Source organism: Prionailurus viverrinus, chromosome C2 (genome assembly GCF_022837055.1).
Source record: "Prionailurus viverrinus isolate Anna chromosome C2, UM_Priviv_1.0, whole genome shotgun sequence".
Classification (NCBI taxonomy): Eukaryota; Metazoa; Chordata; class Mammalia; order Carnivora; family Felidae; genus Prionailurus; species Prionailurus viverrinus.
This window is the reverse complement of record NC_062569.1, coordinates 146,829,209-146,845,767: the sequence shown is the minus strand read 5'-3', so window position 1 is coordinate 146,845,767 and position 16,559 is coordinate 146,829,209. Positions and strand designations below refer to the sequence as shown.

Sequence of the window (16,559 nt, the reverse complement as noted above, 5' to 3'; positions counted from 1 at the left end):
TGCCAAGAGGTCTCAAGTGTTCGAAAGTGCCCAAGGGAATATGTTTTAAAAACAGGCAATAGGATTTCCAGTCAAAACAAATCCAATGAGACTGATGGAAATTAAAACCCTTGGGGGTCCGTTCCACCGAGGCGCCCCTGAATTACAGGGCCCCAGATCATGACAGGTACAGAGCCCGCGGGCTCCAGCCAGAAATCACTCTCATATCGCAGACAGAACGCGAAGCCTCGGCTAAGACGGTGTAACTCACGGTAGAGTTACACAGATTCGTACACATTCTGTCCACAAACATTTGCTGGCTGGCTCTCCCCGCCCCCCAGGCAGTGCTACGGGTGCTGGGTAGGGCTGACCCAGACAAAGCCCTGCCATCTTGGCCTGTAGGGGAGAGACGGTCAACAAGTAACCAAATAACTAAGCACAATCCTTTCAAGGAGCAACGAATGCGGGGGAGTTAAGAAGTGAACGCTGCTGCTTCTGACCACAGAGGGTTCAGTTAGGGGAGGAAGAAGTCTACGATAAGTACTTGAAGACAGGTGGCCTGCGGGGGGAGGGGCGAGTATATGCATGTGAGCTTCTGTGTCTTTCGGATGCAGGCAATAAACTGGGCAGACAAGAAATGGAGACAAGAACGAACCAGGCATACACAGAGCCTTTTACAGCGTTTCCCTATGTATTTGGGGGAACACGTTCCCCAGGATAAGAACAGATGTCAGGTGAATAAAAGTGCCACAGCCAAATGACTGGGGAAGCAGTCAGCTGGTATTAAGTGGATATCGGGAGCTCAGGATGGGGAGCAGGAGTCAGGGGCAGTGAGTGGGCACACTGCTGATGAAGTCTGAATGGGAGGGAGAGCGGGCCACAGAGAGAAAGGCTAATAAGCACTAGGTATCTGAAGGCGATGTGCCAAGTTGCAAACCTGGGAAGCGAGAAGAATGGTGGGAACAGTGTCAGGACTGAGGAAACTGAGGAGAGGGGAAGGGACGGAGTACCGGGGCCGGTGACACGTTTGGGGACCTACCACGCAATGCTGCACCGTGGATATGTTTGAGATACAGCTAAACATCCCAGCTTAAGGGATTCTTGGAGACCAATAAGAGAGAAAACTAAAATCCCCCCCACCAACTGTAGAATGTCTGCATCCAAAAGGGTCTTGGACACGTGGCTTTTGTAAATAAGAGCGCCCTCCCCCGACCAAAACATCCACAAAGTTGTTGTTGGAGGCCCCTCAGAAACCTTCAAGACAAGGGTTTCCAACCTCCCCAGTGCAGCTCATTCCATTGAGGGCAGCTCTGGGCACAAGAAAGGCTTCTCACTACAAAGCTGCGGTCCCTCTTTTCTATGCTGAGGTTAAGGGACAAGCCCAGTCCTTTCTGTCCCTGCTCGCTTCTGTGCACCTTTGTCTCGGTCCAACGTTCATACCTAAAGCTGAAGAGCCTGTTACTTACACAATATCATTTTTCCCCACAGGTAAATGTTTTCTTTTCTCAGACTGAGGTACGCAGGACACGTCCTCAGGGGGTTAGCAGCTCCGTTTTTTATTTTCTTTTGGTGATATACTAGAACATCCTGCAAATCTCAACCCGGGCCATCGGACGGCCACCATATAACTAAGTACACACTGGATTTCAATCTTATAACCAACTATGCACTAGATTTCAGTGCTTGCTTTTGCATTCGTGTTTACCAACACACCATCTTTGCCAAAATATATCACTTTCGTTGTCACAGGCTAACGAGAAGAGAACATTAAGTGGGCTTCGGGGTGATTCCCAAAGTGTGGTGCTCAGTAGGGCAGCAGCGTGACCTGGAAATATTAGATCTGCAAACTCTTGGGCCCCACCGCAGACTCATGGGATCAGAAACTTTGCGTGGCGGGGGGGGGGGACGACTCCGCAATGTGGGTTTTCCCAAGCCTGCCAGGTGCTTTGGATGTGCTGTCAGGTCTGAAAGCCCCTGGAAGGTGAAAATGGTGGGAGAATTGGGTGATCACACGACCATGCGCTGACCAGCTCAGAGCCTGTGCCCGGCAAGAATTACACCCAGAACGCGTCCAGCAGTTCAGTCCCCACGAAGCAGCAGCCACGGCAGCTAACTAATGCTGCTGGCTTTAATATTTTGCGATTCTTTTAGCCTTGGTTATACTTAACTTTGTAAATCAGTTTTTGGGTCTTATTTGTACACAGCCATAAATGAAAAGAATTTAATTTCACATTCATGTACATTAAGCACAATTTAAATAAAAACAACTTGAGTCAACACCGGGGGTTACCAAGAATGTCCTTCCTTGAAAAGAAGAGTATATAACACTCAAGTGTAAAGACCACTGCCCTATGGTCTTTTGTTATTTCCCTTTATCTTTAGGGGACACAGAGTTTCCTATCACAGGAAGACACTATGGTAATGGAGGGGAATCCAACTGAAGGAGTTGGGTGAATGTAGTAAGCAGTATGAAGCCAGAGAAGCAACTCTAAAACCTTTATGAAAGTTTCTTTCTTCGAGGAGTCTTTGAGACCTCTCCTTGCCACCAACAGGCTTCAAAAGACGACATCCCGGGCACTGCCCTTCCCCAGTATCTGGCCGGGACCACAGATAAAGGTAAGCGCTTGTGTTAAAGACAGTGCTGGTGCACCTGCTCAGAGTAGTCCCACCAGAACCGAGCAAGTGGTTTTGATAATAACTGACTAGGTTACGAAACTGGCTGCAGGATTTCATTTTGCTTGGCGAAGGTTCTCATCAACAAAAACAGTCACAAGTCCTTAAAGAGGACCCCGCTCTCTCATCCAGGGTCTCTCGTCTACAAAACGTGGGTGACAACAGTACCTACCTCTCAGGTTGTATGAGGGGCAAATGAACGAAGCCACAGAAAGTACTGGATGCTGGGCCGGGCAGATTCAGTACCTGATAAATGTGATCTGTTGTTTCATCACAAAACTTTTAAAAATAACACATACGGAGCTACAATTATATTTGCGTCCCGTTGCCAAATAATGACGGAAATCTACATTAAGAGGCATCCAGTCCCAGGAGATTTGGTAAAGGAAACCAGATTGAGCATTTTCATTCCTCTCCCCCAGAGTTTTCATACATGTTTAATATCGGGATAAAGAGAAATCTCATCCCTTTGACATTTCGGAAGTATGTGAGAATACCAAGGGAAAAATGTGGAATGCGGTTTATAAACCTCTGTAATCCCGTAGAATTAGTAGGAGTCTTCAGACATGTTCAGAATTTCCTGACGTGTCTTTTGAAATATGGTCCAGGGCTTTCTAGCCTCTCCATGGTACACACGGAGCCCCCAAGCATCACAAATGGTTTTAAAGAAAGAGAAGGATGACGGACTGGAATGAAGGACGCAACAAACAGACACACTCTGGGTTTTTCCAAACAGAATGAAGCAAGGCTGAGTCATCACTGGGTGACAGAAAACCCAAAGGTACTGGCCAGTGTGGAGTCAAAAATGCAAAATAAAGTGAATGAAGAACAACTAGAAGATGAGGAGATAGGACCCCATGAAATACAAATGGGGAATTTGGGGGATTAAGTCGGGAGCCCAATGGTGGTCCTCATATTCATTCGGATAATGAAACACTCCCTGGAGGAAAAGCTGGATTGTCACCCATCATCCAAGGGAGGAAAGACAGAGTCACACCTTCCTGGAGAAGTCGGTCGGCACCTTTAACAAGACACAAGGGACAAAGCAATTGACAGAGCTGGGCTGGCCCGTGGGGGGTCTGGCTGCTGTTCATGGAGGGCTGCTGGGCAGGACCCTCGGGAACTGCCCAGGGTAGGGCAGAGTGAAGCCGAGAGAATCTTCAGCTGACACGCCTTGCTTCTGTGTTGTTCTTCAGAAAAGGAGCTGCCTCCGAAAAATTAAAAATAACTCTCTGGCCAGGGGCACCTGGGTGGCTCGGTCAGCTAAGCATCCGGCTCTTGATTTCCGCTCAGGTCATGATCTCAAAGGTCATGGGATGGAGCCCACATCGGGCTCCACAGGTGTCAGCGGAACCTGCTTAGAGTTCTCTCTCCCTCTCTCTCTGCCTCTCCCCTGCTCATGTGCACGCTCTCTCTCTCCTTCGAAGTAGGGAAATAAACTTTAAAAAAATGTTGTTTAGCTTTAAAAAAGAATGACTCTCTGCCTAAAAGCAACATCTTTCCATTCTTCCAGTATCAACTTTCAATACAACTTCCAATTTAAAGTCTTGAAAATAGAGTGGGAACAGATCTGTCCATTGGAAAATGTCAAACGTCGTGCCTGCTCCATTAAATGGTCTGTGTTCTACAAGAAATTACCTTCTTGTGGATGTTAAGACTTTTGCTTCTTTTTCCTTTCCTCTTTCCTCTCTTCTATTTTATAAACCTTTTTTTTAATGTTTTTGACTTTATTTTTGACAGAGGCAAGTGCAGGAGGGGCAGAGACAGGAAGACAGAGGTTCTGAAGCAGGCTCTGTGCTGACAGCAGTGAGCCCAACATGGGGTTTGAACTCATGAACGTCAATATCACGACATAAACTGAAGCTGATGCCCACGTGACTAAGCCACCCAGGCTCCCCTCCCCTCTTCTACTTTAAATGCACAGACTAGCTACCAAATATATATATTTTACAACTGAGTTTACAACTGAAAAATCTCAAAGGCTAAAGGAGATTTCTCCGTTAAGTCAAAAGCCCTAAGCTACCTAAAAGAAGCCATAGGTCTCCTGTTTCCAAATCCTTCTCCTGCCATTTTGAGGGGGTATACATGGAGAGAAAACGCTAACTTCCGTATTTGACCACTGGGGCTGTAGCTGGTGGAATCTGGTTTACTCTATTTACAAAATAGAGTCGAAGGGCTGATTGCCTAGGTCTATATGGGGATAGTAGGGCTCAAAACAAGATGGCTGCTCTCAGACAACTTGTCTACCCCAAAGGGACAGCATGTGGGAGAGATTTTTTTTTCCCACTAAGTGAAAAGAGATTCGGTGAGACTGGGACAGTGGTTCTGGGTGTGCTGTGCATGACCTCCACAAGACACCAGGACTTCACACAAATGCTTCATCCGCCCCAGGCACCCCCAGGAGAGGAAAGAGGAGCTTTGGTTGAAACAATCTGGCATCTCCAATGCTTTGGGGATCGGACTCTCAGTTTTCACTTTCCTTACTCTTAGAGATTCACCAAAGTTCTCCAAAGAGCACTGGCATATTCTGAAAATAAAGTCAATTTTTAATCTTTTCATTAAAAAAGTTAGTTTTGTTAGTTTTGCGTTAGTTTTTTTGTTTTTTTTTAACTGACCCATATGTCACTCTGAGGACAAGTCAGTTAACCATGAAAGGTTCACTACCACAGAACGCACATTTTTGGTTTTGCGTCTGAAATCTCAAAGTTCACTTGGAGATCGAGATATTCCTGTCACCTCGATTAAAGGTAAGAAGCAGACGATTTGAAAGATATTCACGTACGAAAATGAAGACCATCGAAAATAATGGAAGGGCCCTAAGACAGGGTGCACTGTTTTGCACTGACACTGTTAGTTCCTGATTCACTAGAGGAGGAGGGTCCTGGGGGCCCCATTTGTCAGAAGAGCTTTCCTTCCCCCGGTTTCCTTGAGTCACAAGTTGGTTCTCTTCCCAAGACAGTCCCAGAAGTCTTGGAGAATGGCCTCATCCATCTGTCAAGGTCCAAACCTCTAGAGAGAGAAAAGTTTGTTTTTGATTTTGGAAGTGAGCTTTTCATTCTGTTGTTTCACAGCGATAAAAAAGGGATGTTCTACAATAACAGCGTCTGACCCAGAAAGAAAATTGGTCCCATCTTCACTCTTTCTTAAACAGCCTTTTAAATTCTCTTTGGGTTTTCCGTTTCCAATTCTGCCAGCGAAGTCACTGAGCACCGAACAGAAACCTAACCCGTATCTCAGACACAACACCCCAAAGCAGTGGAGAATTTGTCTTTTTTTTTTTTTAAATTTTTTTTCAACGTTTATTTATTTTTGGGACAGAGAGAGACAGAGCATGAACGGGGGAGGGGCAGAGAGAGAGGGAGACACAGAATCGGAAACAGGCTCCAGGCTCTGAGCCATCAGCCCAGAGCCTGACGCGGGGCTCGAACCCACGGACCGCGAGATCGTGACCTGGCTGAAGTCGGACGCTTAACCGACTGCGCCACCCAGGCGCCCCGAGAATTTCTCTCTTAAGGAAGGCTCTGAAGTTTTTCACTTTCTCCAAGATCAAATATGGCAGCAATCAGGTTTTCACACCTTCCAGCCTCTGCATATACTATTCCCTCTGCCTGGAAAGCTTCCTCTCCTCTCCTCCACCTGGCAAACTCCGCCTCATGTCTCAGAAGCAGATCCAACCCTCCTCGGATGCCTTCTTGAACTGACCCAGCTCTGCAGCCCTATTTGTTCTCTGCGCTGTGCCTCCTGACACGTCGTATTTGCTTACGGGTAAGTCGGTGTCTCAGTCAGCTCAGGCCGCCGTGACAAAATACCACAGACGAGGTGGCTCAGCCAACAGACATTCATCTTCTCGCAGTTCTAGCGCCTGGAGTCTGAGACCGGGGTGCCGGCATGTCCGGGGTGTGGTGTGCTCTCTTCCCAGGTTTTCTTGTTTTGTCCTCACTGTCCGAGAGTAAGCAAGCTCTCTGGAGTCTCTCCTTATGAGGACACTTAGCCCGTTATGGGGACGCTACCCTCGTGCCCTCTCAAAGGCTCCACTTCCACTTCCACCACACTGGGGAATTAGGGCTTCAACATATGGAATTGGGGGGGGATACACTTCAGTCCGTAGCAGTAGCTAAGTGTGCTGAATTGCAAAAAACAAAACAAAACACAACAAAAAAAACCCAAAAAAACCAAAGCCCACAAATTCCTTGCCACTCCCCCATCACAGGGTGGAATCTTCTCTTTCTCCTCCTGCCTCTGGGTTGGCCATGCAGCCGGCTTTGCCCACCGAAAGGTTAGTAAATGTGACACAGTGGCTTCTTGAAAAGTGCTTACGCACGAGGGCTTGCCTCTCTTACTCCTGGGGACTCCTTCCGCCATCGAGGGAGCAACATTCTGCGTCTCTTTGTGGTGTTCTTTGTTTCTGGTTTGCATGCAGCCAGGAACATATTACCTACAAGTAACAGCAATGATTGAGAATTTGGATTTACAGTCAAACCGTGCGGTGCTCTCTGCCGGGTGGCTGACGGGGGCTGACACTCTGTTGGGTAAGGGATGACCAAGAATGCGGTTAGTCAACCTGAGGTGTCTGTTGGCGAACCTGATTCAGAAAAGAGATTCTTTCACACTTACTGGGAAGGAGAATGGCTCTTGGGATCTGGAGCGGCGAGTCTTGTACTCTTCAGTTTACCTTGGAGCTTGCCTGAGATTTCAGAGCTTAAGCAACAGAAATTGATTTTCTCACAGTTCTGGAAGCTCGAAGTCCAAGAGGAGAGTATCAGCAAGGTTGGTTCCTTCTGAGGGCCGTGAGGGCAGACCCACTCCATGCTGCTTCCAAGAGCTTCCCTTGGCAATCCGGTGTTCCTCGGCCCGTAGATGCATCACTATGATCTCTGCCTTCAGCCTCACACGGCGCTCTCCCTGTGTCTCTGTCTGCAAATCCCACCCCCCCCCCCGTTATAAACATGTCTGTCATACTGAATTTTATGACCCCGTTTTCACTTGATTACCTCCATAAAGACCTTCTCTCCAAATAACGTCACATTCTGAGACACTGGGGTTAGGACTCCAGCATATCTTTTGGGAAGGGAACACAATTCAATCCGTTTACAATTTTCGCTTACAATTTTCCAGCGGTCTCTCACCACCTTTACGGAAAAACCCAAGCTCTTTCCCACCCTTCCCCACCCCACAACCTTCTCACATCCTGTTCCCTGTGTCCAGGGCCTTCCTCCCTTAACACTCCTTCTTCCCAGAGTTCAGCCCTTCTCATCCTGAGGATTTGGCTTTGAGGTTTTCTCGGCTAGAGGCCGCCCCCATCCCATGCGATACCTCCCACCCACCTCTCCACAGCAGTCACCACACCCAGCTTATAGCTTTTATAAAAACTGTCTGCCCCACTAGAATGTAAACCCCACAATAAGCAGCACAACAAAACAGAAGCGAAAGCAGGAGTCGGGTGGCAATTTAAGGCAAACTCTAGAGTCAAACCACCTTGATCAAATCCTGGCTCTACACCTAGTGGCAGTGCTACCTGGGCAAGTGCCTAAGACTCTTAGTGCCTCAGTTTCCTCATCCATAAAGTGGGATAACAGAACATTCCCTCGGAGGGTTGTTAGGCATGTGAGACGAGTTAATACTTGTGAGGCCCTTAGAACACTGCCTGTCACTCAACCAGAGGTACGAGAGCATGAATAATAATCTTTGCAGGAACAGGGACCGACCAGGGCCTTCGACTCACCCCTGTGCACTCAGAATCCAACACAGTGCCTGGCTCAACAAATATTTGCCAAACGAACACATTTCTGGTAAGCTCTGTGTTGCTCACGTGACTTTTTTGTTTTCTAAGCTTTATCAGCAGCTTCTAAAGGGGCCTAATTTACGCCACCCCTGTGAACCAGACTTGCGTCATGTGGCCTCATCCCCCAGAGAACGTCCCGGGTCGGCTAGCCCAGACTTGCTCTGGGGAAACCTGGTTGATAAGAATGAAACAAGGCCCTTGGTGGCTAAACAAGGGTGAGAATCTCCACCCCAGCTCCCCACCACAGGGCACCGGAACACGGACTCGTGAGCTCGCAGCTGCTAGTCTATGTAGAGACCCCACATCAGGCTCCAGAGCTATGCCACAACCCACTGAGAGACCAACATCTCTGCGGGGAGTGTTCCTAGTTATCAAAGACTTTCCCATACGTCACTCTGTGGCACCAGGACTAAGAATGAGGCCCGATCAGAGCTTTTCAGGAGACCTCAAGCTACATGTCACATTCTTGCGGCGGGGGGGAGGCAACTAAGCGGAGGTTAGCAAAGAAATGTCCAGCTGCTCCAGACAGCCCACCCAGAAGCCAGGGTAGAGGAGGGAAGGGAGTGTTTTGGGTCAAGAGAGACACAAAACAGGTGGCAGCAGACCAGGTCCCTGGACTCCGATCATGGGGCCCCGAGACTGAGAAACAGAGCACGCGTGACCGTTACATGCGGACTCCTTTCCCAAGTCAAGGGACTTGGCAGGTGGGGTGGGCACAGGGTCTGAGCTTACACCTGACCTCACACGGTGCTGCCTTTTGCCGCCGTGCTTTTCAGTCCCCCTCGGATTTCCCCAGACGGGAGAAATGATTTACTCCCAACCTATGGTCCGCACGAGGGGACGAGAGGCCCCGTGCAGGTGATGCAGGCCCGGGAGCTGCCCTCCAGCTCTGACGGCCCACCAGGCTCCCTCCTTCTACCAACACTTCTAGACCGTGAGGAGCCACCGGCTTCACCAGTCATGGAGTGGAAAGGTCCCCCTTTGTAGGCCGAGCCTCGTCGCCATGACAACTCGTGATGACGCTTCTCCTTCAGTCCCCGGGAGAGCAGGACACCAGGCTGTAAACTGTCACCTGCTCTCCAACCGCCAACTTCTCTTCCCCTGTGGTCATGGTGCCTCCCACCCCCTCCAGTTACATGACGCCTCGGAGCCTCCTGGTCTTTCAGGCTCCCTATTCCGCACAGCCTTCATCGTGCGGGTACACAAACCGTCCCTTGCGTAGCTCTCCGTTTAGCAAAAGTGAGTTCCCTACCCATTGAGGAGAGAAGGTGACTATAGACTCACACATGTATATTCATCCACTAATAAATATTTACCGAGGGCAGACTATGTGCCAGGCATGTGTGAAAATTCGTAAGCATTGAAAAGGACCAAGAATGGATTCCATCTCAAGTGTGGACTCTGATTCATTGGCAGTGCGTCCTGACAGCCGTGTTGAGAAGGATTCTGAGGCCCTTTATTCTGGACACAGAATAAAGAGTCTGTGGATTTGCGATGCGGGCCAAACGACCCGGCCAAACGACCTCGAAGAGAAAGCTTCTCTGCCATGGTTTCCTGCCACCATTCCCATCCCCCTGACAGCCCCTGCCCGGCCCCCTGCAGGGGGTCATCAGCACACACAGAGCATGCTCTCCGTCTACAGCCCTGCCCACACCTCCTCTTGAGAGGTCAGGAAAGTAACCGGGGGCTCAGGCTTCTGTGCAAGGAGCCCCGAGTGCCAAGTCCACCCCACCACTTACACACACACCGCCAGGCCTCTCTCCCATCTGGGTCAAATGACCTCTGAGCACTTGGCCTGCCCAGGAATGGAAGCGGACTCCCCAGTGCCTTGTGGCCAGCTGTGCCCAGAGCCCAGGGGATCCTGTGGTCCTCAGAATCTCATGCTGGGCTCTGGTCCCCTCACCTCCAACTGGAGCCTCCTGACCTCCCTTGACTTCCAGAACCTTGTACTGGGTCACATTCCTCTGTTTGCTTCCTCTGCCAACTATAGCCCCTGACCCCATAGCTTCTGTTCTCCAGGATGAAATGCCTGTCCCTCCCTCCCTTAGCGGCCTTCCTTTCCTTCCTTTCTCTGGCCGGGCTCCGTGCCATCGGCCTACAGTGCAGGGGGTCCTGGGAGGTGAGCTGTGACTGCAGGGCGAGCACCAGGGAAGCAGGGAGCAGGAAACCGACGAGACACCAGAGGCTCAAGGCCAGCCTGCAAGAGGCGGGGGGGGGGGGGGGGGGTCTGCCCAGGGGAAGTGGCATCCCAGAAAAGAAGACGGAAAGAAAACGAGGACAGGACCAGAAAGAATTCCTGGCTAAAAGAACAGTGCACACAAGGGACAGGAAACAGCGAGAGAATGGATGGGGGGGGGGGGGGGGGAAGAGAGAGAGAGAGGGAGACAGAGAGAGAGAGTATAGCTTCCAATGAGGCGATGGGGCCATGTTCAGAATTCGGTACTTTGAGACCCTAAAGTCCTCGGTTCAAATCTCAGCTCCACTACTTAGTAACCCTATGACCCTAAGAAATGTTATTAATCTCTCTTGTGATAAGCTTCCTCTTCCGTAAAATGGGGAGAAGAGAGAGTAACGGTTTCACTGGGTTAGCATGAAAATGAAATGGCACGGTGCCTGCCGTGTGCCAGGCATGTAGCAAACGTTAGCTCGTTTCCAACCTGGACAAGCGAAGTGTAGTGAGGGTGGAGAGAAGTAGGAGGTGTCCAGAAATGTACTGGATCAACACACCCTTGCTTCGATTAGCCCCTCTCACCTCCAGCTTCCTTCTTACTCGGGAGCCCACTCTGTTTACAGCCCAGCTCCTCTTGATAAGGAATTTAGTCCCCACCCCAGACTCCAGCACCCGGTACGGCTCCTTGTACCATTCACACATGATGACGAGAGGCTTGCTCAGCATGAGGACGCCAAGGGACCTGGATTCAGGAACCAGAACCCCTGTAGCCATTCGTCCCTTCAAGGTTGACTGACTTTGCCTCGGTGGCCCACACCGGGTGAGACGCTGGGGAAGCCGACCAATAAGGTCCCCATCTCCGTTCAGTGTCCTTCCCGATCGGGGAGACAGACAATAAAATGATAGGCTGTGATGGGTGAGAGGGACTTGGGACTTGAAAGGGCGAGGAGACGGAGTCGTGGGGGGCCTCCCGACAGGGAACCCGAGATGGTCTCTGCAGTGGTGGCACTGGATCAAAACGGTCACATGGGAACAGACGGGCCATTTGAAGAGCCGGGAAATGATATTCCAGGCAAAGGAAATGGCAAGTGCAAAGCCCAGAGGTGGGAAAGATGAAACAGAGGCCAGCATCCCTGAAGAACTGTGAGCAGAGGGTAGGGTAGGAGGTGGAGAGGCAGGAGCGTGGGCCAGGCAGGGGCTGTTTTCTTCTGGTGCTGATGGAAAGCTAAGGGGCGATTTTAAGCAGGGGAAGGATGCGAGTGACTCATAAAACCAGATCGTGAGTTCTGTGAGTTCAGGACTTGGTTTTCTTGTCTCCCCAGCAACGGAACGAATTTTGGTAAAAGCCTCTCCGGTGGTCTATGGAGAACAGACCAGAAGAAACAGAGAGGGAAAGCTGCCCCCGCCCCAAAAATCACCAAGTATCTATCTGAGAGCCTGGAATAGAACACGTCCTCATCAAATACTCAAAGGTTATTTTACAAGAAAGGGAGAGTAAAGACGACCAAAGAGAGCATCCCCTTTTATAAGCACCATAACTCACATGGACCAGACATCGATTTTGGGGCCATATTTCTTCCTGGCAAGAAGTTCGGGGGCGGCATAGGCTGGACTGCCACACTGCGTGCTGAACGGGTCCGAGTGGCCCAGGATCCCAGCACAGTTGCTCAAACCAAAGTCTGCAAAGAGAGGAAGACAAAACCAGCTCCGAATGAGAAAACCGTGAAAAAGAAGAAGAAAAAAAAAAAAAAACCAAAAAACCAACAAAAAAACCAGGGGGCAGCAGGAAAGGAAATATTCTCTCAGGCTAACACATCATTTAGCATCCCCGAAGGAAAACCAGCAGGGGCAGACCCTCATTGCCGGATATGGGTCTCAAGACTGGAAACCGTTTCTATCAGGCCTCACTATAAAATCCAGCTAGAGCTGAAAGTATGTTGAACCAAAACATATTTTCATCAAACCTTGGAAATGAGTCATCCAGGAAAAAGAAAGGCTTCGCTTTCTAGGACTGGGGCGGGAAGAGAGAACGAGCAGAGGCCTTGGAGGCAGCAATCTGGCTTCCCAGTGGCCACGTGGGGAAAAAAGCTGAAGAAAGATCCATTTTCCCTGGCTGGGGTCAGAGTCAAGTGACATGCGATCCCACCATTTAGAGTTGACTTGTTCGGTTCAATGTTTTCGTTTCATGCAAGTCCCTTAAAAATGCTCCCTGTGCATGTGGCAATGTATGGGGATTTAAAGAGGGAAAAAAAATACACACCCAATGATTTAGAAAACGCTAAGTGTTGGCTGGAAAACTAACGCCAGGAAGACAGCAATGAGAACTGAACTAAGCGACCTCATAGCACTGCCTTGTTCCCGGATGATTACGGCAAATGGGAAAAACACAGAAGAGCCCGCTGCGTCCAAAGCTATGCTGCGTCCAAAGCCTTTTGTTTCGTGTTTACTTTTTTGAGCCTAAGAATATGGCAACTGACAGGTAATCAGAGCTGTCTCGGTCCTCATCTGATACTTTCCCTCAATCTTTGCTGATCCCAGAATTAAGATGATGACTTAGGGGCCCCTGGGTGATTCTGTCAGTTGGGGATCTGACTCTCGATTTCAGCTCAGGTCTCACGGTTTATGGTTTGAGCCCCCCATTGGGCTCTGTGCTGACAGCACGGAGCCTGCCTGAGATTCTCTCGCTTCCTCTCTCTGCCCCTCCCCCCCTACTCGCATTCACTCTTTCTCTGAAAATAAACTTACTAAAAAAAAAAAAAAAAAAAATCATGGCTTCTCTTTGAACTTCCATGTAAATATTATGCTTCTAGTTCCCCAAACAGGAGATTCTGTCCACAGGGTTCAGTGGCCAGGACTGTCTCCACATCTCGAATAAAACCCTGTACTTTCTCAACTGGCAGGACTTCTATCTGATTTCACTACTGTGTTTTCTCCTTGACCAACGTGTCTCCACCTGCAAAGCACATGACCGCTGTAATAGCTCAGGAAAAGAGGAACATGGGACGCGGTGTGAAGTAACTGTGAGGCCATGAAGTGACTCACACCATGGGTCAAAGTGCACCACCAGAAACTCTCCCAACAGTCACTGGCTTAGGCTGTATAATGACAGAGCGTTCCCAAAGAGAACCCCGTCCCCCCGCCGCCACAGGCAGAGCTCAGAAAACTCTTGAAGGCCCTGAGCTTGAAGATGAAGACCCAGAATCTACCCAGGGATGGATGTGGACACCTTTAACTCTTCCTTTGTTTGTGTGTTTTATGATTCCATCTTTTTATCTCATAACTTCCCTTTGCTACCTACCCCTGCCCGGCCCCCATTTCCTTCCCTCCGCCCAGCCCAGCCCACACCAGTAGGTCCCCCCATAACCTGCCCAAGAAGGCCCCTTCCAGAGCCACAGGACTCTTGGCTTCCCAGCGTAGGAGACCTCTGTACAAGAGAATCTGAGAGCCCCTATTCTCAGACCTAACCCTGTAGTATCACCGACACGGGAAAAAAAGGGGGGTTGTAAGAGGAAAAATCATAGCGTGCTTGAAATTGGACGGTGGCTTAAATGCTCTGGGTTTGCAAATCAACCTAAAGGAATTTTAATAAAACAACAAATGCATAAAGAGCACCATGGAATAAAGATTGTATTGTTCAGGGCAACATTTTAAGGGACGTTTCATAAACAGTCATGTGAGAAAGCCCAATCTCCTAGGAGTCCCATAAAATCTATCTCTAGATTTCTGACATGAAATCAAAAGACTCCGTGTCTAATCTCAATGGGGTTCCGCTAACGGCAAAGGGCCTGCCTCATTCAGGTCACTGAAGCTTCCACTGCGGTCTGTAAAGAATTGCTTGATCCCAAGAGGGCAGGGCAAAGATAGAGAGCAGGTCACCAACCCCACCCCCCCACCCCCCCACCCCCCACCCCGCCACCCTTTGCTCCCAGGCAAGCTCGAGAACACAGTGTCTTGCCGGGTCTGAAGGAATGTTTCAAGAAGATAAATTAGCAGAGGATCTGGTGAGTGGAGGAGATAAAATCTGAATTTTAAATGACTTAGTGTTGACCTAGCCAGAAGGGTTTCATTTAAAATATATTGCAGAGGAATAACCGGCCCTTTTCACACTCATAAGGCTAATTATTAAAATTTTACGCATATGCCTAGAATCAGAATCGAGAAACTAGAGAGAAGTCCGCCTTGCAGTATGTCACATGGGTCTGCCTCAAGTTAGATCTGGCAAACATACATAAGCGAAACATCTTCAGTTTTCTGAAGGCTCCAAAATGAGTCTCACAAAACGCCCAAGTGAACGCTGCGGTGCAAAACTGTTCTCAGCTGGGGCTCTCCCATTATCACCTAAACCATCAGACATCAGACTGTTTTTGTGGAAAGAAAAAAAAAAAAAATCTTGATGAAATCAGATCTTTCTCCCAGTTAGCTCCAGTTCATTTGAAACGCAGCTGACGCAGCTTTAAGTAGATTTATTTAAACCAAATTATTTCAAAGAAAGGAAACTATTAAGGGGAAATGGAAATAACTGTAATCCATCTTTGAAAAACAACCAGGTAATTCCTTTGAAGAAAAGGTTCAAGAGCTTTCAACTTGCAAAGCGACAGTTATAGAAACATTTGATCCAAATGGCCCAAGCTGGGGGGGGGGGGGGGGTGGAGAGGGAAGGGGATGGGGGGGGCAAGAAAACGTATGAGACACTGGGCCTTCCTTCCCTCCAGCACCCCCCACCCCCAGTTATTGCCTTTGTGACTGACCCATAGGGAAAAAAGGAGAAAATGTAGATATTGGTAAACACAAGGCAATGCCCAGTTGCCCTTGGGGGTGGTGGGGGAGGGTACTATAATGTCTGTTTTGATTACAAATGTGAGATAAGGCTTTTGGTTTAGGCTGCTGCTCGCGAAAGAACCAGGAGCCACATAAAAGTGCAGATAATGGGAAATCCAGTGATCAGAGCCTCCTTTCCAGAAGTTTTGGAAAACTGTGTATTCTGACTCCCAGTTTCTGACAGAACCCACTTCAGTCCTGGCTTGGGTGCCGAATCAGCTGCCAAGCTGAGCGGTGAGGACTTGGAGGCATTTGAACAAAAGGGTCCCTGGAACCTAAAGAGCCACCAGCCCACTCTCCTCAAGGGGAACCGTGGGCTTTCATTCAGGTACATCACGTTCCTCTTACTTCTACAGGTCCACTCTAAGAGGGGTTTGTTACCGGGCCAATCTGTGAACTACTTATAAACCTATCCCACTGGGTACAGAGATTGGTTCTTCCAGAATCTTCTGAGCAAACTTCCACCCAATTAAAATTTCTGTGCTTTCCAACACTGTTCATTCCACAGTCCATTTCTAGTTTTAGACATGATGAGCTAGGGCTATCGCTTGGGGAGAAAGAGAGAGCGAGCCCAGAAGGGGAGGGAGGCAAGAGGGAAGGAAAGAAGCTGTAGGTGGCAAACAGCATCACCCCCTGGTGAAAGGCATCGTGCTAGAACTACCAGCCTCAGTCTGGACGATGCGCGGTGCAAAGGGAGTGATTTTAGCTTTTACTAGATAATGTACATCCGGCTTTCACGTGGCCTGTTTCCTTACAATCTGCTGCTGTGAGGGCAACTCCATCTCTGACACCTCCACATTTTCTGAAGGCAAGTTACAGGTCAGCCTGCCAGAGAACCTAAACGATCCGCTTTCCTCCATTCCCCCCCACCCCCCCACCAGGACGGGCCTTTGCTTAATGCCACAGATCCCAGAAACAAGGACCAGAAAAACATCCTACAGACATGTCAGAGGCTGTCCTGTTGAATGCTTCCATATTTGGCCCTCAGGACGACTAAAATGTAAGAGCGAAACGGTAAGAAAATAATTCTTTGAATTGTCCGTTTTAAAGAATATCATCTTTAAAATCTTTTGGGGGAATAAAAAAAAAAACTGGTATCCCCTTGTTAATTTTCTAACAATCGGTATATTTGTTCGT

General features: G+C 49.0%; 1 protein-coding gene across 1 annotated transcript in view; it reads right to left on the bottom strand.

Annotated features, from left to right (window-relative positions):
- The window catches only part of HUNK (hormonally up-regulated Neu-associated kinase), a 111,587-nt gene that overhangs the window by 34,151 nt on the left and 60,877 nt on the right, over positions 1-16,559 (bottom strand). The window contains exon 4 of the mRNA XM_047876626.1: positions 12,148-12,283. Coding sequence (XP_047732582.1) covers positions 12,148-12,283 — 136 coding nt within the window. The remainder of the gene's footprint in view (positions 1-12,147; positions 12,284-16,559) is intronic.